Source organism: Trachurus trachurus, assembly GCF_905171665.1.
Source record: "Trachurus trachurus genome assembly, chromosome: 22".
NCBI lineage: Eukaryota > Metazoa > Chordata > Actinopteri > Carangiformes > Carangidae > Trachurus > Trachurus trachurus.
Window position 1 is genome coordinate 14047949 of NC_139907.1, and position 26168 is coordinate 14074116.

At 41.6% G+C, this 26168-nt stretch overlaps 1 protein-coding gene across 3 annotated transcripts; it reads left to right on the top strand.

Annotated features, from left to right (window-relative positions):
• asap3 (ArfGAP with SH3 domain, ankyrin repeat and PH domain 3) lies at positions 1-22766 on the top strand. 3 transcript variants are annotated; one of them, XM_083998421.1, is made up of 26 exons: positions 1-357; positions 4281-4353; positions 6745-6890; positions 8416-8490; positions 9338-9387; positions 10025-10148; positions 11097-11182; positions 11531-11606; positions 12573-12659; positions 12893-13002; positions 13718-13787; positions 13895-13982; positions 14298-14346; positions 15064-15230; positions 15382-15515; positions 15656-15747; positions 15833-16013; positions 17077-17162; positions 17297-17412; positions 17496-17563; positions 18772-18879; positions 19085-19295; positions 20227-20491; positions 20758-20974; positions 21165-21296; positions 21440-22766. In XM_083998421.1, exons 1-26 carry the CDS (start codon positions 232-234, stop codon positions 21512-21514), a joined length of 3012 nt encoding a protein of 1003 aa, XP_083854547.1. In that variant the 5' UTR covers positions 1-231; the 3' UTR covers positions 21515-22766. The 3 variants fall into 3 exon arrangements, with proteins under 3 accessions (XP_083854547.1, XP_083854548.1, XP_083854549.1); XM_083998422.1 differs by lacking the exon at positions 1-357 and adding an exon at positions 1020-1111; XM_083998423.1 differs by lacking the exon at positions 1-357 and adding an exon at positions 2217-2257.
• The last annotated feature ends 3402 nt before the right edge of the window (positions 22767-26168 follow it).

Genomic DNA, 26168 nt, shown 5'->3' on the forward strand with positions numbered 1-26168 from the left:
AGTCTCGGTCTAGTTCTAGAAAACTTTCCTCCTTCAAAACGCTTTTCCTGGGCATTTACCCTCACAGGAATACGGTCTATTTTAGTCGCCTTCTTGCATACAGCGAAGGAGTGAATATATATCTATACACATCTATTTTTTTTTTCTTCCTTCAAATGGGAATTACGTGCGCGCGTGAAACTTTGGTTGACTTTTCTCCTCAGTGACTCTCGGACCTTCTTCGCTCGAACCATGCCGGAGCGGATAAGCATTTCGGACTTCGTGGTCCTGACTAACGAGGACTTGTCTTCGCCGGGGACCTCAAGCTTTCAGTCCAAAATGAGCGACTGTAGGAACACAGTTTCAACCGTGGAGGAGGTGAGGGGAGTGACGGGGGCACCTTTTGTCTGTTGTTTACCTGTCTGTAGCATACTGCAGTGTAGCCTACCTGCAGCAGCAGCAGCAGCAGCGCTACACACTCACCTGTCTGCTTTAGTTTTCTCTTTTCTCTCACAGTTGTTGGGTTTAACGGCACTGTCGTTGACTTTTCCATTGGTTATAAGTTGTTAAGTAGTTTTTTTTAAAAATGTGGCCAATTGTTTCCAGGTCAGCACAGCTGTCTGAGGTAGACATACAACAGAGACACTGATCTAGAGTTGGCTAACATCATTTCAACATCTGTAATAGGCCCCTGATGTGAACAGCAGTGTGATCATTGAAAGAAGGTGGAAAGTGCAAGGTGTTTTTAAAATGTGTGTCTGTCTGTGGTGTAGTGATTTGGGGTGGGGGGCATTTAACAACTGTTAGAAGATGGTCCTAAGTGTCTGTTATGGAAATGGATGGATGGTTTCTGGCTATTTTCTGAGACACATGCATTGGTGTATGGTCTTTTTACCGCTTGCCAATGTGTTTGTGAATGTGTCTGGTGCTGTTTTTGTGCTCTCTTCAGGAAAAGGTTGACAGTAGCATTCATGGTGACTCAATACAGGCTGGCCTGGTTCAGCAGAACTGTGGAGGTTACATGAGGTAATAGCAGGAAGGTTTACTCAGCTCTGTCCTGTGTCTCATGGGAGCCAGACTGAGATGACATGTGGTAGCCCTTTGATGGAATAAGGGGATTGTTTTTGTGAGGGTAAGTGTGCACACACACACATGTTTGACCATGCTTACAAGCCTGTCAGTGAAGTGAAGGCCGGTGTGATGGTTTTGTCTGTTTGAACTGGTGCTTTGGCTCAAGGCTTGTTTGAGGTCGTATGTGTTTGTTTGAAATCTGTTCTCCTGAAGCTCCTCGGGCAAAGGAGGAAACAGAGGGAGGCTGCCATGAACCCTGCCATAAAACAAATAATCCAAGTGTGCACGCTAGTTTTTCCTTCCTTGTATGTCTCCTTGTGGCATAACATTATGGTGCACAGTTTGCAAGTTGCGACTTTGTTTGAACTCAGTTTGCATCACCAAACTGAGGATATTTTTTTCCTAAAATAAGATACAGGTCAGATTGGAAACTGGCACTCTTATTTCACACCTTTTTCAGTGGATAGTGATAGTTCAGAACTTCAGACTCTCATCCAGACAGCCTATCAAATCACTCCAGTGGAGTCAACCAATGCAGGAGCCTCTAAAAACGAATAGTAGAAAGATCTCAGTTAAGACTTTCCTGGCTCGAAATGGTGACATTTGAACAGAGATCGAGACAGCAGAGTCAAGGATTTATAAACAGAACCGTTTAAGACAGCTGTCTGATGTATTTATCTTGGGCTAATGTTCTTATTTATGGCAATGACACGCTGGAAAATACATAGCTGGAATTGCTGCTGTGGGGAGGATCATGCTGGAATCCTACACATGTGCAGAGACACACACACACAGACAGACAGACAGACAGATGCACACACAGTTGCAATAGCCTCTTTATAGACATATCTATGGTTATTATGTTTAGTCTGCTCAGCAGGGGCTAGCTTGATTAATGGCTAGAGTAATGTGTGGGCATGTGTGTGTGGTGTGTGGAAGCAGACAGAGAGACAGAGGCACCTTTTACCACCACACACACTCAGCTGCTTGTTACTTATTACTTGTGATTAAAGACGACGATAAAAGGGGAAGGACCGGGATAAGGAATGGTTTCGCTTCCTCAAACTATAAGCTTCTTCCAGTAATGTTCTTTTTTTTTTTCTTTTAACAGAGCTTCAGTTTTCTCCCAGGGTTGATATGTTGTTGAAACTCAGTGTTGCATGCTGCTGCCGTACAGTGGAGTCTGCCACCATGCCTAGTTAATGTGGTAAATAAGGATCAAATGTCAGTTAGTCATGAAATATTAAGCTCTGCTGCTAGCAGTGGCACACACACCCTGACAGCAGGTGTACACACAGTCCTGTTTCGGGCCACAACAAGGCACCGCAAAATACTCTGTAGTTTCTTAACACTGATGGGTGGAGCTGAATACCAGTCATGGATATATGTGTTGTTCTTTTATAGCTTGTCTGTCTGGATTGAGGGATGGGTCATCTTTCTGTTTGAGTCTATGTACTCACAAAATTCAACAAATCCATCATATTTTACTGATCTGCGCCAACACTTTCGGCTGTTTATAATGCATCTTCCAACCTCTTATAACAGCAGAAGAAACCTCAGCAGCAGTAGCGGCTGCAAGAAGCTACTCCCATTACCACAAAATTACTTTCCCATTCATTGACTTCAAAATGACATTGCACAACACCCACAACACCTTTTAATTAGTGAGCTAACACTTAGGGAGTGGACGTGACTGGGAAAGACTGGGGTGAGTAAACAGCACAGTCCAACAAGGCAGAGTCTCTGTTAAGCCTAGATTACTGTCTCGTTAAAGCTATTTCTGGTGACATGTAGGTGGAGTGCCGTGTCTCCAACGTGGCGAAACAAGTGGCCTGTGTGAGGAGAGTAAACAGAGTGTAGTTCAAACCTTGTTGGTTTGGAAGAGATTGATTAATGTCCAAACACAACGAAGCCAATTGACTATTTGCATCTCATCTGCGTCATGGGTCACAATTATAGGAAAGTCTGTCTGGTTTTTAAATGTCAGAAAGCATAGTTTGAACCCGGACAGTGACAGTTAGACAGACAGGGGAAGTGAATGCAGTGACATCATTCGGGGCTTTACATGACGGAGCAAGACATGATTGTTTTGCTGGCAAATGCTGACTCAACTGTAAACCTTAGTCACACACCGTGAGAAAATCAAACACAAAACTCCAGCTGTAAACCTAAACAAGAAAGAGAGACACAACACAACTAAGTGCAGATTTTCATGTTCATGACAGATTGTTGCACTTAATCTGGTCATTGGGAAGAGTGGAGCAAAGCTTTGTGTAAAATCTGGATAACAGGATGAAATTGCAGAAGTTTGTCAACTATCAGAGATTTTTCTGAACTGCTGAAACTGATGTTGTCTCCTAAAATCTCAGTGTGTCGTATTAGGCCATGTTAGGCAATTATGCAAACCAACAAGCAGGTTTACAGTATATAACAATTACAGAATTTTTGCATCAATGCAATGCAAAGTATAATGCTTAGACACATTATTTAGTTACTTCTCCCATCTGTTTTACTAGTAGATTCCCAGTAAACAATATTAAAATATGAATTATTCATAATGTATGTGTGAATTCTCATTTGTCCAGGTAAAAGGCATCTCTAGGCAATTGAATCAAGTCAACTGGATTTAGTTTTTGCCCCTTATCCAAGTAGCTTGATCAGTTTGTGCAGATTAGACCATTCAGTCTAGTAAGGGGCGAAATGTCTTCTAGACAAAAACAAAGTCCAGTTGACTTGATTTAATTGCCTAGAGTTTTATCATTACGGTATTAGTCCTTTATTGGGTGAAACTTGTGGGAGGCATGATACCAAAATGTGACACGAAAACTGAATGTACAGAGAGAATCACTAATTCTACACTGCATCAGTGTCTGATTCTCAGCCTCTGATGTAGTAGGCTATTTCCTAAAGTCTACTGTTTTTTTTTCTTTCAGTCTTATGTTTTGCTGCTTTCAACTTCTTCTGGAGTAAATGTTGCCATTTACTGTTACAAACAGGAAGAATCAAATAGAGCATCCCTTTCATATCTTCCATTCCTCCTGTGTGTGTCACTATGAAGCTTCATGCAGCTGTGCTGCTGGGGGTACTGCACTGGAAAGAAAAATACCAAAACGAGTCAAGTCAAGTTGAGCCACACTTGGTTCCTATAGCCTGCCCCAAGGATGTAAATGTTGTCATGTACTTTTGATGTATTATTTCACACGGCTGTCTTTCTCTCATCTTTTCTACAGTCTTTGGAGATGGATCACACGACCCTGCAGAAGATGAAGAAGATGATCAAAGCCATACACACATCTGGACTTTGTAAGTGTCAACATGTCACACACTATAGACTCAATCACACAATGCAGATTGTGAGTAAACAACCTCAGCTCAAAGTCTTCCTGTTGTCTTCTTCCAGAGCTTTCAACTATATCATATGGAAGTTGTTGACTTTAGAAATAGTCGTTTGGCAAGAACTCAAGGTCCATTTTCTAGCTCTCATCAGTGGGGCAACTGCATGATGGTAGGAAGCTGTAAAAGTGTAACTTAAATTGGGATTTTTATCATAAAAAAGTGAAAGGACCAATCAGCCAGTAGGGAGATCAGCTTAAAATGTATTTTACCACTTTGCAACTCATGTTGAAGGAAGTCTTGCTCCAAAGTGTGTTAGCTCAGCAGTAAGTTTTCAGATAAAGGTCAGCCTCTATTATGGCAGGATGAGCTGTTCAGTGCATTGGGGGGCCTCAGCATAATTCATTGTGCAAGCCCAGTTTGGATGACATCACCAGCGTCGTGTGGGCAGTGGTGTTTATGAGTGAGGCCCCTTGTTATGGGACCAGCCTGCGTAGGATGTTGGGTGATTGTGTTTATATCCATACGAAGTGTATGCTCTTGTGGTGTATGTGTGTGTGTGTGTGTTAAGGTCAATGGTATGTGTGGTTTCGGCAACAAGAAGCTGCTCACTTCTCAGAGGCCTAACAGCTCTACGGGGTCACCAAGTTTATGTTTTGTGAGTGTGTGTCACCATAAGTTGCCATTGCTCTCTCAGTATTGGATGTGAATTGATATGCGTAAGAAGTGAGTGTTGACCTCAAAAATGCGCGGGAGAAAGAGAGGAACTGAAGTTGTTTTTCTGAACCCTCTTACTAACCTGCTTCCCATTTAAAGACTTCATCATCTCTTAGTTTTTAGTAAAGATGAGTCAGTGATGCAGCTGCCCAGAGTTAGGCAACCAGATGCTGAGAAATACTCCAGGTTTATTTCTTAGCATCTCTACTTTTCTATTTCTTTCTCTGTAGCAAAGTAGAATCACATGGTTTATGTGACAATTATAATTTCTATCATTATATTGAACCCCTCGATTCTCCTTTTTAGTGACTGTGGATTGACTCAGAGTCATTACAACGCAGTCACACACCCCTTTTCTGTGTCACACATGCACAAAAACACACACACATGGCGAGATGTTCTCTTCTTTAGTTCTCCGTTCCCATAAACCGCTAAGTACCGTGTTTCTGCCAAGACGCTGAGGCCTGTGAGTCTGTGTGTGTTCTGGCAGAGAAGTAAAAGAGTCGAGTTGCTCTTCTGGTATCTGGTACTAAAAGGTCAGCGTGAAAATCATCCTCGGAGCTCCTCTGTGACTCAGCTGTTTGTTGTTTGATAGATAGTCTGATTGTTGTTTGCTGTAATACTTCTTTTTAACAGCCAGCCACAACAGCTTAGTTTTCCTGCTCCCATTGATTCTGTCTCATCTATCCTGCAGTGTGCTGCCGTTTCTTCCCTTAATTTTACTCATTCTTGAAAAATGTTCCATGTTTGCTTTACAGTCAGTACAGCTGTATCGGTCTGTCTCCCAGCTACTGTCATTTTACCATTTTATATTTTATACATGGAATGGAGCAGAAGAGGTGAACTTATGATACTCCCTCTGCTTATTTCTGCTTTTGTCTGTTTAGTCTGCTGCGGACACTTGTGGTCATGTTGGGATTTCCTAAAGCCAGTTAATATATCTCATATGTGCAATAATTTTTTTTTTTAAATTTTCTTTCACTACTATTTTTTATCATGTACTGTATGTATGTTCTTTATTGTTCGTCTGGTGTTGTCTGTATGTTTTTTTTTTTTTTTACTTTTCCCATGCAGAGGTGCACCCACAATCTCATTGTACATCCCTGCTCAATAGGCTGTTCTATTCTATTAAGATGTTTCTATAACTGCTATGAACAGATATTTGGTTCTAGTTGTTCTAGTAGGTGTTTGTCTGGGTTTAATTTTGGCTGTCTTTTTTAATGTCCTCAACTAAACCTCACTTTCTAAAAGCTTAAGGGTAAAATCTTGTTCTATTCAGCGCAATGTAAACCAAAGTGGTGCCAGTCAGAGCTCAGATTATTTTCCACCAGCCTCTTTCCACACAAATTCAGCAGACTGAGAGCCCACTAAGGTCATGGCCCCTGGGAAAGTGACCTATAACATTACACATTGACCTATAAGCCCAAGAAAAGCATGGGTCTCTCTATGGGTCTCTCTATGTATGCCTGGGTCCTGCTCCAGGATGGGTGGAAACCAGCACTAATTTGTCCCACATGCCTGTCTCGTTAAAATACTCTCACTGCATCAGAGCAAGTGAGTCAGCCCTCTTCTGATTCTTAGCACATGTAACTTTACTTGACATGTTTTTAGTCACTTTGTGTTCATGTGTGTGTTGTTTTTCAGCTCATGTGGAGAACAAGGAGCAGTATATCGAGGTGCTGGAGAACCTGGGGAATAGTCACCTGACCCAGGACAACAACGAAGTCTCCACAGGTTTCCTCAACCTGGCTGTGTTCACCAGAGAGGTCACAGCCCTCTTCAAAAATCTGGTGAGGAAAGGAAAGGGGAGAAGAGTGTGGAAGGAAAAGAGAACAGGAAGGGGAGGTCTCCTCGAATTAGCCTGTCGTTACTTGAAAGTTCAAGCCACACACGCAAAACCTAGGAAGCACAAAGAAAAGCGAGGTGGAAAATAAGTAGGAAAGAGAAACAGGTCTTTTGCACGGCTCCAAAACCTCCAAATGACGGAAAATCAGATACATTTGAATTGAAAAATGATGTGAAATAGCAGCAGGTGGCAGAAATCCAAATCTGTTCCCATAAGACGCTGGTGTGTATTTGTGTGTGTGTGTGCCTGTGTGTGTTTGTGTGAGTGCAGGTACATGCATGAACACATGCAGGAAGCAGGTTTTCAACAGCTGCATGCTTACGCGTTTGGACTCTTAAATATGGCACAGGCCGGAACCCTCCCACTGATAGTTTCTATGGCGATGATAATTCATCCCAGACCTCCATGTGTGAAAAACACACACACACACACATGACCACGCACACACACTGTCTGATGAACTCCCTCCCATTTGTCAATCACAGCCTCACAGGGGAGACTGGACCTTACAGATGTGAAAAGGAAGTGGGTCCAAAAAGACCCAAAACAGGAGGATGATTTAAAGTTACACTAAATCAACCTGACCTTCATGCCATGTGTGAGCGATTGCATTCTTGTCCCACTGTCTCACTGTGTGCATACAGGCATGCATGCATTGATCCGTGTCACCTGTACATGTGTTGATGAAGTTGGTATTCCCCTCAGTCACAGTTCCCTGTATTTACATATTAGCTACCTTTAGCTCCTGGACGCCAAACAAAACAGTTACACCAGTTTCCAGGCCTCTGTGTCAATATATCAAGGTCGGCTCATGGAAGTGGTTGGACATGATTTATGTCAAGAGAGGAGTGTAGTTTAATTGTAGTCCACCAGGATCTACGGAGAGGCTGCAGTGACTATAAACAGATTTGAACAGTGATCAACAGGACACATGTGGTCAATAATGTATGTAGTTCTGCTGGGATATCTGCCAAGATAAATATGTGACATACTTCTCATGGGGGAGTTAGTGGTAATGATGTCTTACTGTAAAGTGAAACCTACTGGGGTCATGCTGGTTGTTTCATGAGTCATTCTCCTTAGATCCAGTTCAAGTAAAGTCCAATCAAACCTCAAATTAATCTCAACGTCCTCTCAAGTATGTGCACAAACACTTCATTAAAATCATTGCATCATGGTTCAACTGGGATCCAAAAAATCTGAATGGGACATGTCTAGTGTTATTGTTTGATGACTCACCAGTTCAAAGTGACTGAATCACCATGTTTTTAGGATTATCCAGCTCTTATTCCCAGAAATGAAAGTCCATAGGGAGGTACAGTAAGAGTCTGTGGAACTGAGCGTGTGTGTGTGTGTGTGTGTGTGTGTGTGTGTTTGTGACTGTTTGCTCATGATGCAAGAGATAAAGGCTGTTATGTGGAATAGTTTTGCCTTTCCTTACTCATTTCCTCTCTCCTTATGTGTTTCAGGTACAAAACCTCAATAACATCATGGCGTTTCCCTTGGAAAACGTACTGAAGTCAGAGCTTCGGGACAGCAGACTAGTGAGTCTAGATTTTATTACAGATCAATTGAATACTGGTACATTAAACTCCTGCTGGTTAAGCTGGTTGTTAGACTTAATATTTGTTTTAAAAGAATATCCACGTTCAAACAGAAAATTCCTAGCCCCAAAATAGACCCACATTAAAACTTTTTACTTTTTACTTCTGTAGGAGCTAATATACAGGGTACTGTAATTATATGATACGGTCAGATAGACAGATATCTGTGTTGTAGATGTTGACATAGTAGCTGTCTAAAATGATTGAAATATCATTGTAAAATCAGTTTGAAGCTGGATTTCCCCTCTAAGCAGATAAAGCTGTCTGTCTGTGTTGTAGACACAGCTGAGCCTGCTAAGATATTGGATAAGATGAGACTGTTTATGCAGATTAATGTTTAAGACTGAGCTATGCTCCAAAACTGAACCGATCTGTCTTGGCCAGTCTTTGACTTTTTGATTTGCCATGCCAACAGACTAGTGAGTAATAACAGACTAATGCCTCTGTAAGCTCCTGTCACTGCCCTGTCTTCTAAACAGCTGATTCAACAGCTGAATGTGGTTTCACTGTAACTGTAAAAGAAGGACAAGTGCTACTGAAATCCTGTTCGGCCAGATTGCAGACTAGTAACCTTCATGTGAGATGTCATGTCTCAAGGGATAAACTGTGTGTGCCTACTGCCTACCCACTTAGACGGTTACTAGTAAATCCACACTGCACAATGCTGCTTCACCTGATTCTCTGCATTGTATTGTAATTCGTGTGGGGTATTTTATTGATCATATTGGTATTATTGTCTGAGGTAACATGAAATGTCTAATCTACTGTTCCTCTCTCTCTTATGCAGGAGCTCAAGAAACAAATGGAGAAGAGCTGGAAGGATTATGACATAAAAATGTAATTAACCATATTCACACACGTAGTTTGTAACTTCACATTCAAATGGCTGCATAGTGTGTGTGGTTAGTCCAGTTCTTTGTCCTTAAGCCTATTTGCTGTCGCTAGAGAAAAGAAACTGGAGCCTGAGATACTGTAGATGTTATGGCCTAAGGAGACTCTAGTCACACCTTTACAGTTCCTCCTCATCATTCTCTGTGTTTTTCTAGGTCACTGAAGTTAGTCTAACTTCAGCATAGGTTAATATGATAATAGTTAATCCCCTGTGCTCATTCTCCATTACATTACAATGAAGTAAAACTGAGGCACTTCACTTGCACTTTGCAGGTATCATTTGATCTCATTCGTATAGTGGTTTAAAGTGTTTTATAATGTTGTAAAAAGATTTCACCTCTCTTATTCTCTTTTCGTCCAAACTCCCCTCCCCCTTCTCTCTCTCTCTCTTTGAGGAAGGTGAATGAGTTTGTGGAAAAAGTCCCTCAGTGTGTGGCGGAAAGAAACAGCTAACTCAAAATGCTTGATTAGTTAATCATTATAAAGAAAGAATTGATCAGGTAGTTGGTTAAAGAATCGTGACAGACACTGGATAATTGTTTTTTTTTCCTCCTCTCTGTCTCTCTTTCCCTTTGCCTAACAGAGGCAAGTTAGAGAAGGAGAGAAAGGAGAAGACCCGGCAGCTGGGGTTGATCAGGGCCGACGGATCTGACGGCGGGGAGGACATGGAGAGAGAGAGGAGGTCCTTTCAGCTGCAAATGTGTGAGGTGGGGGAATCTGTGCCAGCCAAAACACCAGACACAGACACCTTTCACATACCTGAGTGGGGCATGATTTAGTTCACATGGGTGGTCTGCCTCGTGGTTTTCATATTTCATCTACGGTCGACAGGATGTCCAGGGTCGATCCCTTTTGTGTCTTTCCAGTAATTCCTGCCCAGGAAAAAAAATGCTTTAGAAAGTTTCATTGACTGATTCTTGCAGACTTGCAGTAGTGACGGGTCATATACATAAAAGTGCAGTTCAAAGGAAGATGAAACGGTTTCATGACCCTACACCTGAAAACCAAATTGGGGGAAATTCTTGTGAAATGTAGTGACGGTGTTGTGGCAACTGCAGGTGGTGTATAGTCTCAGTTGCTAGTGCACATGTAGCTGGAGAAAACCCTGAGAAAAAAAAACAGTTAACTCTGACTGAGACCAGCTGTCGAGACAAAAAGGAGGCAGGTAAAATGGAATTTCCACTTGTTGCAAGTCTCTCCACTCCTCCGTCTCTTGGTCTGTCTGCCCTCCTTTCCCCCTACAAACATACAAAAACTCTTTAAAAGCCCTGTGGTTCGCCTTCCAAGTTTTTTTTTTCCTTTAAAACATGAATTTAGACTTAGGACAGGCCTGAAATTATTCGCTATAAAGTCTTCACTATGTGTGTGTTTGTGTATATTATATGAATGGAGACTTTTCCAGTTTCTGTCTACAAGGTTCACCGACTGTCAGTCAGGACAGTTGAAATGAAGCACATGACCTTTGAGACAATATGGAGCAGTGTCCTAGAAATTGAGCAGCCACATACTAAAAGACATGCTCAAAACAGGATATAAAAGATGGGTCATGCCTCATTTACCTTATTTTTGGGCTTCATGTTTTGTGGATCCAACTGGCTTTTCTATAGAACACCATATCTGGAGTTTTTATTAACTTTCTCTGTTTATGCTTTCAGTATCTTTTGAAGATCCAGGAGCTGAAGGTGCGTCAGGGCCCCGATCTTCTCCAGAGCCTCATCAAATATTTTCAAGCCCAGCTCAGGTCAGTCTCAGCCAACACCACCTCTTTTGTGTCACGGCCATTTTGTTGTAGGTGTGAAATAAGAATACGAAAGAAAGTTTTTCCTGGCATAAAAAACTGCTGGATTTGATTTCTACCTCTGGGTCTAGAGAGGGAATTTTCATAATAGTTGAGGTTCTCTGGTTTTTACTTCCTTTTACAAGCTATTATTACTGTTAACCATTCACTCATTTTAATCGTACGAAGGTTTTATGTGGGAATGGAGTTGCTTATACAGCCTCAGCATGTGATGTTTTGGTTGGTGCAAACTAGGATGTTTGGACTCGCGTACCATCATGACTCAGCATTTGTTCTTTTGTCTGATCTCAGTTTCTTCCAGGATGGGCTGAAAGCTGCTGAGAATCTCGCTCCCTTTATCGAGAAACTCGCTGCCTCTGTGCACACGGTAATCACAGAAACGGCTGCTGCTTCTTTCTCTCTCTTCTCCTGCATTATCTCACGTTTTGTTTATAGGGGTATTAAAAAGAGCATTTTGATGTTATCATACCCACCAGTCCACCCACACGCAGAGATTTCTCCATTTGTCATTCCTTGCTCAGTCACAACAACAGGTAAATCTCTGTCCAAGGAATTCACTTACAGTAAAGCTGTCTCAGTAAATCACACAGTGTTTTAGTGCCTCCTATAGCACTATTTCACTCTTTCCCAACAGCCAAAACCTCAACCTCCTTTTCCCCTGAAACGTCCCCCCAGCTGAACCCACAGGCTGAGACTGTTATTGGAGTCTATTCCCAGAAATGCTTTCCCCTGTTAGATGAAACAGAAAGCATCCGTCATTTTCATCCTTTCCCCGCTGCACACTTATTTCTCCAACCGCTCCGACTGGTTTCCAGTCCGCACAAAATATTTGCCTCTCTTCCCTTCTCTGGATAGAGCACTGGAAACAGGCTGTTAACTGTGATACTGGGAGCGTTAGAGGTTTTTCTGGTTCTCCATGGGCAGAACACAGACCCGCTCAGACATGCCAGCCGTCAGCCTCGAGAAGGAAATTCAGACAGAATCTCTGTTTGGTTCCCTGGAAAATTGCTCAAATATTTCTCTCAAATGAACAAGACTGTTCAGCCTGCTTCTTAATATAAAAAGCACAACCTTCTAGGACTACACACCCCACTACTGCAGCTCTGTTCTGCATTATTTAGGCCATTACACAAAGCTCTGCTTTATTGTTATTCCACACCCAATTCTTGGAACAAATCAAAAAAACACTGCAAACATTGCATATGAGCTAATGAACATGGAAGAACACAAAAACATGCTGTTCTTCCAACTAATTAGATTTTTTAAAATGCTATTGCAGTTGATTAAACAGACTTTTATGTTGTGTATGTGTGCGTGTGCATGTGTGCTATAGGTGCGTCTGGACCAGGACGAGGAAGTAAAACAACTCACTCAGCTGAGGGATTCTCTCAGATTACTTCTCCAAGTGGAGGCGAAAGAGGTACGCTTATACTTAATGTGTCATTATCATGGCTATTACATATAACCAGAGTACTGCAGATCCGCACTCGGTGTATAAACATTTCTGCTCCAAAAAGTCCAGCAGCAGATGGCTTTAATTGGTGGTTGATACTATTAGATTACTTTGTGATTTATATTGTTTTAAATGTCATGATCTGTGCAGCCGTCTTGGAACCTTTGAGCTAATGTCCTAAATCCCTGTCTGCGTCTCAGGAGTACCTCAACAGGAAGAACTCTGGCAACGGGTACAGCATCCACCAACCGCAGGGCAACAAAAAATATGGGACAGAGAAATCTGGCTTCCTGCTTAAGAAGAGTGATGGGTGTGTAAAGCATAACTTATTCAGACCCTCTATTTAATGTGTAGTAGACAAAACACTCTGCAGAATATATGTATACTGTAAAGACACACCAGATTTTAGCTATTCATAAAAGATAAATTGTAATATTCTCAAAGTGAAAAACACTTCTCACTGTTGATTGCAAGTATGGTCAGAGCTGGGTAAGAAGAAAGCCAGAAAGGCAGAGGGAGAGAAAGGGGGGGAACTCAGACTTGTCTACCCCAGCTGGTCTTCATTATTGTGAGATGAAGATTCAAGCAGGGGCCCCTCCTGTGGAACTTATTGGCAGACCAGCTAACGGAGTAGATCCAACTTTTGCGTCATACACACACAATCACATACACACATGCACGCACACACAGTGCTAGATTACTGTGTGATAAGGAGAGGGGATGTGGTTCAGTAGGGCGACTGTGAGACAGGGGGAGAGTAAACTTTCCTGAGGCCACTGACACAAAATGGAAAACGTTCCCTGACCTTTTTACTTGATTCAGTCAAGATAATGAAAGCAAGACAAGAAACACTGTGAACAGAGGAAAGCTGAGCCAGCACAGCGTATAGATCATTAATACTCAAACTGAGGGAGCATGTTTGATAACCTGCACACAAACCATCTGGTCAATAATGACATGTATAAAATACAATTGTGTTATTCTTTTTCTCAAATTGTGCATTTTTTGTCTTGTCTTTTTTGCAGTATCAGGAAGGTGTGGCAGAAGAGAAAGTGTGGCGTCAAATTTGGCTGCCTGACCATTTCGCACAGCACGGTGAGGACACGTGGACACATGACAACTGCCACCGTGCATCTGTCAGTTGAATTATGTCCAATTTTTTTCCAACACATGCTGACATAGGCCTGTGTGTCTGTCTTCAGATTAATCGACCGCCGGCCAAGTTGAACCTACTGACCTGTCAGGTGCGACCAGACCCAGAGGACAGGAGGACCTTTGACCTGGTCACTCGTAGGTTCATTCCTAAGCTTTGACCTCTACACTTTACCCTCGACATATCATCATTAAAGACTCTGAGCAGTTCATCTGCAGCACAGCTGTGTGGAGGTTTTGGTCCGCACAGTAATAAAACAGAAACAGATTTTATTTGAGACAAACACCAGAGATTCCTCATGATTAATCTACTCTGTTTTGACGTCAACCATGCCATTTTGGTTTGTTTGTTTTCTGCACCCTTTGTTTCATTTGGGATTCAACTTCTCGACAACTTCTGTTGGGTTATTTATTTTTTCAAGAACATCTAATTGTGTTTCCTCTTCTCCACAGATAATCGGACCTACCATTTTCAGGCAGAAGATGAGCAGGAATGTGTGGTGTAAGCATTGAAGCATTGTTTAGTTAATTTCACATCCTTATCTCTTGTATCTTCTCATTGTTTAAGGAAGGTGTTAGAAAAAAAAAAGACCTTTTATTCAAGCTTACCGGTATGTTAGTATTGGAAGGAGGACTGCACTACGTATGAAGAGAGGCAGACTAGAAGGAGGAAGATAAAAGTTGTTTAGTCAAGTGCCATAAAGAGTTTACAGTCTGAGCAAGGAGGGCTGACGAAGGACAAAAAGCAAGAGAAACTAAAGAAGAGCTGTCCTCACAGACCCCCCCAGCCCAGCTGGTGCTGGGTGGGACTGTTCTCTCTAGCCACAGACAGCAAGCTAGGGAACTTTCTGTGTTGTGATGTGGTGTTGGACGAGGCTGCATGTGGGGTTTTCTGTCCCCTGCCCTTCCCTTGTGTGTGGGCCTCCAGGCAGATTCTTTGATGTGATGTGTGCTGTGTGAGTTTAGGGACAGAGGAGACTGGAAATGGTTCGAAGGGAAAAGTACCAGAGCTTCACAAATGAAAGACACGAGGTTCAGTATGAGTCTGTGTGGTAGAGAAGTCACGAAACTGAGAAAGTGAGAGTGATGATGACTTATCACTAGACAAAGGCAGAAAACACATGCAAAACAGATGGTGGAAGACTTTTGATCTTCAGAGGAAGAGACTGAATTTATCAATTGAAAGACTTTGTGTAAATGTTGTTTGTGTGTACTTTAGTTGGGTGTCAGTGCTGCAGAACAGTAAGGAGGAGGCCCTGAACACAGCGCTGGGAGGAGACCAGCTCCACCTCCAGGACAGCGGGCTTCAGGAACTTTCCCGAGCCATCATTGCTGAGCTTCGACACATGCCCGGCAACGAGGCCTGTGCAGACTGTGGGGCTCCAGGTGGGCCGGTCATTAGCGTTGATGATTACTGCAGAATTAAATGTGGAAATTTGTATTCGGAGCATGACATCATTCACATGTGCTTTTCGAGAGCCATTCGTTTCTAACAGTTTGTTTGCTTTCTTTTTTTTTTTTGCCCTGTGTATCTCAGATCCAACATGGCTCTCAACCAATCTTGGTATCCTGACCTGTATCGAGTGCTCTGGGATCCACAGAGAATTGGGTGTCCACTACTCCAGGATCCAGTCTCTCACTCTGGACCTACTGAGCACCTCTGAACTCCTGGTATAAATGCACACATGGAAACACACAATGCGTGCAAAAACAGGCACAGTCTTGGTGGATTTTTGTTGTTGTCAGGATTTCCTAATCGCAGACGTTATGTAACTACTCCCTTCTCACTCTGTGTCTATATTTCACTACAGTTGGCTGTCAGTATTGGCAACACCAGATTCAATGACATAATGGAGGCAGGCCTTGCAAATGACACCGTCAAACCGCTGCCACAAAGTGACATGTGAGTCCCTGACATCATTCAAACTAAAAAAAAGTGTTTTTTCAGAAGGTGTTTTTTTAATTGATTGGATTTTCTTTTTCATCAGGAATGCCAGGAAGGAATATATTGTGGCAAAATATGCTGAGCGGCGGTTTGTCCTACGAAGAGAGGACGCAGATCCCGGCCGGCTGTATGACTCTGTCAGGAGTCGCGACCTCACTTCTCTTCTGCAGCTCTACGCTGAGGGGGCCGACCTGGTCAAACCGCTCACACTGCCCGATGGACAGGTGAAGATAATTTACAGCCATGAGTGGATTTTCACACCAACATTTCCTCCCAAAATATACCCTGTTAGGGCGGCAAAGAACATTATAAACATATTTAATCTACTAGTGTCAGATTGAAAAGCTTAACATTGCCACAGATGTCATGCTTTTAGGGCGAACGGCAGTTACATCCTGACAAGGCCGCCCACCCTGCTCGCGTAAAGCTACACACACTTGTCAGATGCTTCAGAGTTACTTACTTGTCCCTGTCACTTAAGAGCTATGACTGAAATTGGTAAAAATAGAATCAAATCACCCTAGTGTTGGAAATGTCACGACATACAGTGTGTAGGAGTTGTGTGGATAGTTACAGTATGTGAAACATGTGTTAATTGTCCTCTTGTGTGCGTGGATCATGTGGGTGGGTAGTCGGAGACCCTCCCATCTCTTTTGGCCTCTAATCCAATCTCTCCCTCCCCTTTTCTCTCCTCATCCTCTCATCTTGTTTTTCCTGCCTCTGCTGTCTCACTCCAACGCCTCATTTTCTGGTCTTTAATCACATTCTACCCTCATGTCAACTACTTCCTGCTCGGCATAAGTGTTTAATACCACCGACATGACTGTGTGTATGTGTGTGTGCGTTTGTTTGTGTTGGTTGGCCCGTGTTTATTGTTTCAGCTTTTAGGTCAGAGCTCATGTCTCTTCAGAAGTGAGGCAAGCTGTGTCTTTCCTATGCGCCTGCACTCTGCACTTCTGATAAACAAATAATCCTAAAAGAAGAAAGGTTTTCAGATACAAATTAGTTTCACTGGTAATATGAACTGATATTTTGATGCCAAAATTCTGCTGTGGTATTGAAGTTGGTATTCAGTATACCATAGAAATTTAATTGGTTTTGGTATGGGGCAACAAAATACTGATATCATTATATCCCCTTTCTTCTACCAAGTCTTAAGCCCTGACTGTCAGATGCAAAATGTAGCGATGACAGCAAATTTGGCAAAAAGAAAGTTCTGTGCAGCTGGAAAATCTTTTGAGGGTCAACAACACAGCCTAATGTGTACTCATTTGTTCCTTTTATAAGGGGATCAAAGAGACAGCTCTTCATCTTGCTGTGCGTCTGGAGGAAAGAAGCTCTCTGGCGTTGGTGGATTTCCTCTGCCAGAACAGGTCAGACACTGACAAGTCGTTGATTTGTTTCTCCTTAGTATGAAGAGGATTAAGCTGTCGGTCAGTTTTGTTTGATTTGCTAAGAAAAATGTAATGTTTAACACCATCTGTCTGTAATGTATCACCACCTACAGCAACTGTCTAGAGAAAAGAACAGCAGAAGGAAACACAGCTCTGCATTACAGCGTCCTGTATCACAAGCCAGAGTCTCTCAAGTTACTACTAAAAGCTAAGGCGTCCTTACATACAGGTACATTTTACTCTATTTATTTTTCTTCCAACTTGTACAAACAATGAACAATTAAGACATTTTCCTTTCTATGTCCTCTACAGTGAACTCAGCAGGAGAGACGTCACTCGATATCGCCAGGAGGCTGCAGCACACAAAATGTATTGAACTGGTAAGAGCTCTCCCATTAAATTAAATACACCATATTCTTTCACAGTAAACAATAAAAAAAGACTTTGCTTGATGATGTCATTAAGTGGCATGGGGTCATGGGAGTTTCTTTTCCTCAGCATATTTGCAGTGAGCATTTCCTGGTTTTAGTCTTTCATCAGGTTTTTGCATATTTCTGCGAGCGGACTTTTTTCTGACAAAGACAATACTGACTGGTCTGATATAATTCAGATAACTGAAATGGACCGTTACCTTGATTAAAATTACAGATTTCTGTATGTTTGAAAATTGATAAAAACACTAGCAACAGTTCAAGTACCCAAGCCAACAAGATTTATACCATGGGTCTAAGGGTTTTTAGATATTTTAATACAGAAAAGTAATATATCATAATTTTATGGTTTTAATTCATATTTTCAAAGAACACACACAGTGAGGAGTAAAAGGGAAACCTAGGAATCAAGTTGCTACATTAAAATACCTACCAGAAAGTCAACTCCCGAAACAAAGTGAGGCAACGTCCACAGCTGGAAATACTACCTTAAAATAACTCCCCGTGCAGCAAAGCTCGGCTAAGGGCTCAGTCCCCGGACGAAGAATCTTATCCTCATCAGGTCCCACTGCGTATCATTTATAAACTGGTTTTATTTTCTTACCGGACATCTGCCCTGCTGAATCAGACCTGCTTTGTGTAATATCCTGTTTGATTGTGCACATCCTTGTTTTGAAGGCTTTCTGTTGTTAAAAAAAAAAAAAGGATTACGCTGGAAAAGTATCTCATCTTTTACTTATAGGTTGTATTCATTTCTGTTTGCTTTGAGCTGACGTAGATTTAACCCTCTTAGCTCTTTCCTTATTGTTTTTTATTTTTACTTACTGGATCATCTTCAGTAATACTATTATCTTCTGCCCTTCCTTCCATTTTTATCAGTTATTTTTAGTTTCATTTATTTTTTCTGCAAGTACAAAAACTTACAATGCAGAAAATGTTATACTTATAAACATCAAAATGAAAAACTGCAACCTGAGAACAACCAAAGAAGCAGAAACTAAACCAGAAAAGGAGGAAAGTAGAGGAAAGTATTCAGTTACCACATCTTAGCTGATCCTAACTTTTATGTGTGTTTTACTGGTGAAGTGCACGATTATTCTGAGCGTTTATGCTTCTGTGTGTGTGTGTGTGTGTGTGTGTGTGTGTGTGTGTTTTAGTTGGAGCTGGCCCAGAGTGGGAAGTTTAACTCACAGATCCATGTGGAGTTCATGTGGGAGACTCAGTCTCAAGAGCTCTATGACAGTGAGGATGACCTGGATGAGAGGGTAAACAGCACACACACCCACCTGGCCAGACTCATTACTGACTTTGTCCTTCTGCCAGAAATGCCTTTACAGAGTTTGAAGAATAACATTGTGGGGTTTTCCACTCCACTCCATTCAATGGTTTATGATTAAAAAGAAATCCACCAAAAAGAGTTGAGGTAAAAGAAGCAAAATTAACCTTGTCTTATCTCCAACTTTCTTCCAGGTGAGCCCATTACCTAAAAACCGCTCTCCTCTGCCCTCCAACGGTGGTGGATCATCCTTTGCCCGCTGGAGTGTGGCTAGTGGTTGTATAGGCAGCAGGCCCTGTCAGACCTATGAGAACTTAGACTTCCTGTATAGAAATCCTCCTGCCAACAGTGCCCCCTCTGGAGCATTAGGACCACCACCACTGCCAGCTAAAACCATACAAAGAGGTGAGCTATAAATAAGGTTTGTCTGCATTTTTAGAGAGCACTCACCTGAAAATGTCAAATTTATTAAGAATGATGCGAAGGAAGTTACAAATTACTAAGAAATCAGATATTGAAAATAAGTTAAAGTTAATGTTAGAATCAGATTTATTTGTTACTCCACAGATCATCATGTTTAACAACAACAAAAAGAGAAATTATACACGATACATGTTGTATACAAACTTCTTGAAAACTTGTTATAAGAGCAGGTAATGTTGAATAAAGTGCTCATGCAAACGGGTGTACTTTATAAACGGTCATCAGAGGACACTTTCATAGTGTGTGTTGTGGTAGTGTGTTGGAGGCGGTCAAAGCATCTGATTTAATGTGTAGCAAAACGAAATTGAAGGAGAACAGGGATTAATTCATTATCCCTCGATCCACTCACACTACCCATCTCACATGTTCCACAGCTGTGCTAATCCCTGTGGAGCTCTGCCACCATTTTTAAACACAATCCCAGATAAAGTCAAATTTTCCACAATAAACCCCCACAGTATCTGTTCTGTGCAGTTTACTGACTCTGCTGTGGCCGACAATAAAATTGCACGATAAAAAAGTTATATTATGCCCAAGATGTTTGCCAGTTGATCTGAGCTTGTTTCACTGAATGGATTCATGAAGTTGTTTTCAGTTAGATTTTGTTGATGTCTTTTAAAACTATGATAAATGATTGTTTGAGCCGAAATTTCCCCATAATAATCCTGCTGACATAAAAAACAACTTCTTACCAGTTCACATAATAAATTTTCTTTTTATATCTTGGCAACATATCACATTTGTTTTGAATACATGTGTAACTTGATTGAAGTTGAAGTTTGCCTTATAACGGATGGAGTGAACAGTGTTGCTCTTGTTCTGCGTTTTGATTCTATGTTTTCCCCATCTGCAGGTCGCTCAGACCCACAGATTTCAATCACAACACAGGACGGAAATCCCATGCCAAGACGTTGCTCTAACTCACCCTCCCACTCCTCAAGTCCCCAGACACAGGCGAGACACAGCCCTCCTTCACCTGAGAGCCAAGGCCAAGGTGGGAGACCACCTCGGTCTCCCCATGGTCTGCTCAGGGGACAGAGCCAAGCTGGTGCCAGTTCTGTGTCTCAAAGTTGTATCACATTAAGTTCATCTTCTCAGAATCACATAGGGCCTGTCAGGTAAGACAGCACTGCTACAACTGGTTCACATATTTGCTTGACACACTTTTGTAAACATGATTGTATCAGGTTTAAATAAGGTCACTGTCTAAAAATAAAACTTAAAATATCTCTATCTAATAAAACTATCTTTAGGATGAGCTTTAATACTATGCAGATGAAAACGATTATCCAGCTCTGCTCATTTCTGATATATTCATAAATAACTCCACATGATTACTCCTTTGATCAATGTAATGTGATTATACTTCTTTGTCTTCTTCCAGTTCAGAGAAGACCACATCGTATCGGCGAACCAGCAGTGGCGGCGGCAACCAGGGGAAATGTGGCGTGTTGTCTCCAAACTGTGTGGGTAGCCAAGAGGAACTGTATTGCAGTTTATTGGGGAATAGTTCGGCCCTCACCCCAACCCCTGCTCCAGCTCCAGCTCCGTCATCGTCGCCTACCGTGACCTGTGCCCCTCGACCCCGGAGGAACGCCATGGTACAGCCTCACAGAAATCTCTTTCTATTCCGTTCAGCCAGTAGTTTCCTTTTAGCCCTCCATGTCACAGTCTTCCATTATCAGAGGACTTTTTCTTTTCTCTGGAGGATCAGAAAAGGCCTGTGAGATTTCACAGTCAATATAAATGTGCTGGGGGCACACTGAGAAATATATTACTTGTCTCCTCCAGGTTTCTGGCAGCAGGCCACATCATAAGCGTGTCAAGGCTTTGGTGGACTGCCGAGCGGTCAGCTCAGAGCAGCTTGCCTTTTTCAAAGATGAGATCATAGTGGTCACAGCCACTAATGACATCCACTGGTGGGTAAGTGCAACTACAACTTATTTTCCTTTCAGTCCCCTTTCACTTTCTGAGGTACAGTTTGAAGGGTTTCACATGAACTTGTAAAGTGAAATATAAGCATAGTATGTCCTTTTGCATAAATCTGTTATTCCTTACCCTGACAGGTTGGTCACATAGACGGCGAACCATCCAGGAGTGGAACATTTCCTGTCAACTATGTACACAAACTGACAGACTGAAGGACGTGGAAATATGAGAGTACTGTATGGTAACATACAGGAGGAACTGAACCAGCATGGGATGCTTACTGGAACTTTTTCATCACACAGTGGATTTAATCTACAAGAGAGGACAGCGTTATTCTCCTGGATTCAAGTCATACTAGAGGGTTGTGAACAAACTGAGATTAACTCCACATGAAGATGTAGAAGCCAAGGGATAACCAAGGATATAAATTACACTGTTTTAGGGTTTTATACCTTTAACATTGACCCATCCTCGTTACTAACAAGGGAACATGAGGGTTTCACAGGGTTTCCAGCAGTTTTCTAACTGCTACTTGTTTCTACAAAACCACAATTATTAGGTACACATTAATTTGTGGTTTGGGGAAACTGCTCTAATGTCCATTTAACCATTAATTACACAGTATAGTGCAGATGTCAGAGTTGCCTTGGGATTGGTACTGAGAGGCAAAACTTACCTGCAGGGGAAAAACCCTTTGAGGCACTTTAAACTCCTTGAGAAGAAAAGGTCTGAGGAGTTGGCACAGCAGTAAGTGTGTACCTAGCCAGCTGCTGTATACGGATAGAGCTGCTTTTTGATCTGCACGGAAGCCATCCAGTCTTTTAAATCACAGTACACTGAGAGATCGGATGTGAGGTTCAAACCTGCCTAGTGTATGTTGCAGCCTGCCCTGGGACTCTGAGAGTGGCTCTGTGCCTGCCAGCCTGTCTCCAACAAAAACGCCGGGCGTCTGGGCAGCCCCGAGGAGAGAGACCTGAAACATTAGCTCAGCCATCTTGTCTCTGGGCACGGCTCACTGCCTGCACGGAAAGAGGAGGATCTAGTTTCTTCTGGCTCCAGGCATCTGTCTCTGGAGAACCTGGGATAACGACGGTGTGTTAGAAAAAAAAAAGAAAAGACAATGTCCTTTTTGTGAATGGCACTTAAAGAGGGCTTGTTAGTAGTGGCACCCTGCTGCAGTCATTTGTTCGCTGAACTCACAGTTACTTACTGTAGGCACGTGTGTATCACAACAGATATACACAACCTCACTTGCACTTAGTGTACACACACAAATTAGCTTCCAGGAGTGAGGAGTTCAAACCCAGTAATTAACACCCAAATGTAACACATTTCACAGCTACGCCACACAATTTGTTGTACATAACTTGTCTAAAAATGTCCACTGACGTGTACAGTGTATATCTTGTTTTCTACCCTGCTCTGCATTATAAACAATTGTATCATTACATATAGTGTTACTTCTTGTTGCTAACTTGATGTCATGTGTCGTCCTTTCTGTTCCATCAGTTGTCTAAATGGCTGCCAGAGAGAGAGCGAGAGAGGAGAGAATAAACACAGTTGCATAAGAAGTGTTAAGAAAGGATCCTGTCTCACTGAACTGACAACAAACACTGACGAGGGGAAGTGAAGGTGGTCAGGCAGCAGGTGTTTATTTCCTTTGAATCGTCTCTGAGTTTAAACCAACCGGTGAGAAGTCTTTTTGCTTGTCACCATTTCTGCTGATGCTGTCTCATCACTGTGTTGATGATTTAGCACACAAATCACGAGACAGGCATCTGATGTGTGAAACAGGAGAGGGCTGCGTTAGACAACAACTCTAAGGAGGAACTCAGTCAAATGTGAACTACAGTAAATTAGCTCATTTTTGTGAGTATGTTTTAACATACATATTAAACATGTCTGAAAAAGTGCCACAGTCTTCTTAGTGTAAATTAGGTGACATGTGTCTGCTGTGAGTCGAATGGAGTAATATAGTGAGGTTGCTTCAAAAGAATCCTTGATGCTCAGTACAGCGACACACATCTTAAATTATTTAGCCAGTGTGAGTACGTATAAAACCTATTTCCTAGTCGTGTGTTATGCAACACTTATTGTAACAGGGGTTTTGTGGCTATTACTTCCTTCTGCACACTTGAAATCAGCCATTTCATGGCAGGCCACTTCTGAATGGCAACCAAATTTAGCTCCATTGTATGAAGACTGATGGTGACTACAGTATGTGTATGCTAAGTGTTAAATACCAGGAGTTAAATTATTCAAAATCCATAGACTCAAACTAATTAATTTACTAGGAAAAAGGCTTTCCAAGGTATTGCATCTTTACCAGCTGTAAAGTGGTTCTATTCTTAATGTGTGTGAACTTAACTTGAACTGAAATTTAATTTAAGTTGAAGTCATACTTCTCCCTGCCATTTCTGACATCATTTATTTTAGCTCCTACCCCCTTGTGTCTCCTTAAAGCTAAATCGCTCCACCCGTCTCTTGGCAGTTTTCCCCGCACCTCTCCGTCCATCCATCCAGCCTCGTTTTGCCTCCGTCTGGATGTTACTTAGCCCTGACCCTCATCGTCCTAAAGCCACTATGATGAAATTCCAACCTGTCACTTACATAACCGGCCACCTCTAACAGTCGGGATAATGATGCTGCCTGCCACAGCCTATTCTTCTTTGCCAACAGAGTAGCCCATACATACAGACATTTCCTCCCATTATCACATCTACCTCTGCTAATGCATACAATATAATCAAGAAGCACTTATGTGAAATGCTGTTTCTAAAACATACTGTGTAGTAAGTGTATTCATTCCCTGATGTCCTCATCCACTTTATGTGTATCCATACATAGACACACACAAATAATGATGCAATGTGCTGTGGAGTGTAGTAATGTAGAGTAAAGCCTGCACTAATCTCTAGATTTATATCATTCCTGGGAGGAAGATAAGTGTGGCTTGGGTCCATTATTAGCAATTTTTTGTACAAGTATGTCAAGTTTGTTTGCATCACAGTCTTTAATCTCTAAAGATAAAATATTATAGAGGATGTTCTAACTTTATACTTTATACTAATACCCCATACAGAGATCCGCCCATCTAAAACCTATCTACATGGGTAATGCCTTTCATTAAGTGAGCAACAGCAAACCCATCAGCTTAATGTAACTTCACAAATCCTGGCTCGCAATAATGATGACTTGGAAGTGGGATATATTTCCAGTAATTCTGCCCTGAACACAGGGTTATCTAACCTCCATTTGACTGAATAATCAGCTGAGAAAGGGCTTTAATGGACAAGCAAATGACTAAATGACACCGTACGAGTGGATGTAAAATAAGGGACGCTACGTGTATCTTTGTCACAGCTTGTTTCTCTCTGTCCTGGAGCGTATATACGTCAAAGAGTGTTTTTTTTTTCTGCTGATCGGGCACTACCGCTGCGGGCTGCTGCAAGGTGACCCTAACGCTTCCTAGACCTCCCTACGATGATGTCATATTTAGAGATCCCACCTGAGAAATGAATACTTAATGTAAGCAGTTTCATGCAGAGCAGTAAAATGGAGCCTCCAGCCTGAAACAACAAAATAATAGTCTGCAACATTAGTCATTTAGTCCATTTATTCTAATAATTCAGCCTATTTTACAAAATCTGATGATGCTTAAAATGAAATCTATTTCTTTTATAATTACTTGTACATTGTAGCTCTGTGCTCAAGTAAATGATAATGTCAAGAAAATGAACTATAGTCATAGCAAATTTAAGCATAAAACATAGCAGAACATACATTCTTTTCTCTGCAGAAAGCAAAAGCCTTGTTCAGAAACAGTGCTAGCACATCAGAAAGGTTTGGGGACAAACAACTTTCCATCCAGCTGATTTTCAATTAAATTTAGGAAGTGGATTTTCTTTCCTGTGAACAGGGTCTTATAACCATTAATCTGTCAAAAAACGATTTGGTATTAAGGCTATGTAATTATGCAAATGGATGTTTCATTTCAGATTTAGAACTGAAAGCAATTTGACTCCAAACCTTCTGTTCCTGTTAAGCATATAACATTTGTCTGAGTAAAATTCGACTTTTAACATTTATACTAAAGTAGAATATACAGCTCTCAAGTCAACAAAAATATTGTTGTACTGTGAAGAAAAGGTAAGAAACACCTGATTTAAGGAAAACAAAAAAAAAGTTGTGTGCTTTTGTTCACCAGAACAGAAATGCATACCGTACCACACGTCACATAAACAAACACAAAATATTAAAACATTCATGAGGATAAGTAAAACACCAGAGAGGTGGTTTTGGACCTGTGGTTGACCAGCATTTGTGTCAGTGAAGAGATGTGGGAGCTGTAGTTGTAATTAGTTCCCAGCGCACCAGTCGTCTGACCATGGATACGATTCCATGAAGACGATGTGAGTTTATTGCCAACCCCAGGTTCAAACTGTTGTAATTATTCTGAATATTTAGTTCTTCAGAAAAAAAAAACACAGAAACATTTAGTAACAATTAACATTACATTCATTCTGCAAGTGGGCCCACAGATCTTTGGGAAATGTTGTCTTTTTTTCATTCATAGAAAAACACAAAAGGTGCAGTCCCACAACAGTGCTTGACTTTTCTTCTTCTTCTTCTTATGCATTACACAAGATAACAATGTTTCTAGATGAGGGCTACGATGGTCATGAGTTCATCTGTTCGCCATCACCCTCATTACCGCTGTCACCTTCAGAATTGTAACTGCCAATGCACAAACACTGCATAAGGCATATTAAAAAGCAATATATAGGCCAGCTGTATATTCAGTTATAACTCTAGCTGTTTACATAGGACCATAAATATATGTTTAAGGCCTACTAGACCCTTTTA